At 43.7% G+C, this 3069-nt stretch overlaps 1 protein-coding gene across 6 annotated transcripts in view; it reads right to left on the reverse strand.

Annotated features, from left to right (window-relative positions):
* Positions 1–2593: 2593 nt before the first annotated feature.
* Positions 2594–3069, reverse strand: part of LOC132129347 (vitamin D3 receptor A) — a 45404-nt gene continuing 44928 nt past the window's right edge. For all 6 annotated transcript variants that reach the window (XM_059540901.1, XM_059540899.1, XM_059540900.1 and 3 more), the window contains one exon: positions 2594–3069. This exon is cut by the window's right edge and continues 27 nt beyond it. In XM_059540901.1, coding sequence (XP_059396884.1) covers positions 2843–3069 — 227 coding nt within the window. In that variant the 3' untranslated portion in view covers positions 2594–2842.

Raw genomic sequence — 3069 nt, forward strand, 5'->3', positions numbered from 1 at the left:
AAACATTAAAATGGTGTGACTGAATGAGAGAGGTAGTTAATTTTGGTTAACAACGGCACCTGTTGGTTTGTGTTGTCCTTAATCAGCATTCAGAGTCATTATCGATTCGTTCACCCGCTTCATCGTAAGTACATGCTTGTAAATGTTCTTCAGCTAGACTCAAGAAACCCCGCACGGCTTTTAATAGTCGAACATTACTCCGAAGGAGAGTGTAGCACGAGCGATGGGTTTCTAAGGTCTAGCTGTGCGACGCAAGACCAACCGAGAGCTTTGTAAACAACAAACGAAACACTAAGTTGGTCTCTTGCCTTCAATTCAGCCAACAACGTCCAACAGAGAAGAAGACAACCGCTTTAGGATCTCGGGTGGATGCAAAGATCAACATGAACTGATCCAAAAGTGCATAGACCGTCCAGATGTTCGCCTATGCATCTACGACAACTTCCTCCCTCGCGAAAATACTGATCAATGGAAACTGAAATGGCAGAAACCACTCGTTTTTCCATTTATGATGTCCACCCCAAGACGCGAACCCAAAACCGGCGGGACTCTCGTGGTTGGAGCTCCCTTTTCTTTTAAATTGGTTGACGTGGTGAGGGCAAAGACAGAGGTTGTTGGTTTATTTCCCTTGTTGATTGGATGCAAGCGATCCAGTCGTGTTTAATCTGGATTTTGAGGGTTAAAAGGAGCATTGGCAGTTACGAAAACTCTTAAAACTAGTATAATACAACCGAAGCTTATCGTAACTGGTATCTGCAATCCAATCTATCGTCCACAAGACGGTTTCTCCATTGGAGGACGGTGTTCATCCAGGTGTTCCTACTCTCGAGGAACCTTCCAGTTGAGATAAACGGGATGCCCGTCGCTGTTCTTCATTAGCAGCCAAGGTCTGGACGAGCCCCTCTTTCCGATTCACCCGCAGTTATGTTAAAGCTTCGTTGAGTCCTCTACACGGACTGTTACTTGTGTGTCAGATTGGCTGGTTTGAGGCAGCGTTTGTAGCTAAAAAAACAAACTAAAGCAGCAGTTTTGAGTCGAGTTTGCGAAACGCGTGGACAGCTAATGCAGCTCAGTCTGTTTGAGATGTCTCATCGATTTGCAGAAATAAAAATATAATCCGTACAAAACTAAGCCATGGTAATCATATACAAGCAATGAAATTCAATGTGGAATTTGCATCTAAAAAGCATCAGGGATGGATACGGTCTTACAAGCTAATTATGTCATCCGAGACAATATGAAAATATCAGATTTGCATATTTCTTCCAAGCTTCTTCTTCTTTTTTTAGCGGATTAACTGTATTAGCCTATTCTTTTCGTTAGACATAAGCACAGAAACAACACGAGTGGTATTTACAGCTGATGACCACAAGAGAGCAGCGCGGAAACCGCTGGAATGGGGGAAATCGCTGTTATAAATTGTCCAGTAAATAAAAAACAAACTGTTGAACTTGTATGCAAATTGGTGCATTTGTGCATATATTTACATAGACCAGCCCTATCCCATAAGCATGTTTTTACGAACCATGGGTAGATATATACATAAATTGTTTCAATGAAAACATGACTCTGTTCTTCAAAATCCAGCACTTTTAGAGAGAAACGGGTTAGAAGGTATCTCTGGTAGAAGGATAATTAAGGCCTCGTTTTGAACTATATCCACTGAATAATATGAGGTCAAAGCAGCCGGATAGCCTTGTTTATCAATGATAAATAATGCAGAGCAGCATTTGGGCTGATCTCTGGGGGACAGTTCCTGCTTTTCGACTCTCTTGTGGTCAACTAAGATCCTATCTATACAGACATCAGATCTACAGCCAGGCCTCCTTCTCTCAGTTTAGAGAGTGTGTGTGTGTGTGTGTAGTGTTTAGTGTGTCTATAATGCATCCATCCACCCTTGACATACAAGCACACACACTACTGACAAGATCAAAATATCAGAGCCAAGATCAATCCACTGACCCAAAACCTAGCAAAGTAACAGATATTGAACGTACTACAAAGGCAGCACAGAATATAGCTAGAATGTTACCAATCTAACAATGAGACATTGAAACTATTTCATTTAAATTCATCAATTATTTACATCAGGTATACTTATTTAAAATGCCTGATTCATAACAAAAAAAAGATGATTATATTATACTATGATTTATAAACAATAACTTGATAAGTAATTTCTCAGACAGCAAGATGTTTCGGCCCAGATCCGGCCCACATCTGCCCCGAATGGATTTCATGCGGGCCAGATGTGGGCCGGATCTGGGCCGAAACTGCTTGCTGTCTGGCAGCATAATGCATAGCAAAGCCGGTAACAAAAGTACATAATTTTACTGTTTTTGAAACGCAACAATGCAACTGATGTATACATTCAAATTATTCCTACATCCCTGCATTCCAGGGATGCATTTTATTTTTTCCGTTGCAATGTGATATAAATGCACACGTCTCAGAATGCCGCCTACGTAGGGCACTCTCTAGGTTTCGGAACAGAGCCATTTGTGAATTCGAATTGCATTTGATTTCGTCACACACACACACACACACACACACACACACACACACACACACACACACACACACACACAACTAGAAGAGCCTGCTTATCCTATTACACCAGAGGAACACCTGGCCATACATCTCTCTCTCTCTCTCTTAAATATAAATATTAGTTTATATGCATCGTTCTATTTATACATCGTTAATACATTCCTTTCGGAATTCCCCGTAGCTTAAAAGCGGGAATCCCGACCTGTGCATCCACCCGCTCGCTCGTGCATCCCTTCAGCCCCCCGTCGAGTGAGCGGTGACGCTCTAGCGGTGTCGGGGGGGCTCTGGGATGCTAGGACACCTCGCTGCCGAACACTTCCAGCACTAGCGGCGTCAGCTGCATGCTGTGCTCGGGCTGGAAGGAGAGCGAGCGGTATTGCTTGGAGTGCTCCTCGTTCAGGCTGCGCAGGTCCGCCAGCTTCTGGATCATCTTGGCGTACAGCAGACGCCCGGCGGGGTGATGGATCCGGATGTACGCCTGCAGGACGTCACACAGACGGTCCTGCAGCGCCTCGATGC

The sequence above is a fragment of the Carassius carassius genome, chromosome 46, assembly GCF_963082965.1.
Source record: "Carassius carassius chromosome 46, fCarCar2.1, whole genome shotgun sequence".
Classification (NCBI taxonomy): domain Eukaryota; kingdom Metazoa; phylum Chordata; class Actinopteri; order Cypriniformes; family Cyprinidae; genus Carassius; species Carassius carassius.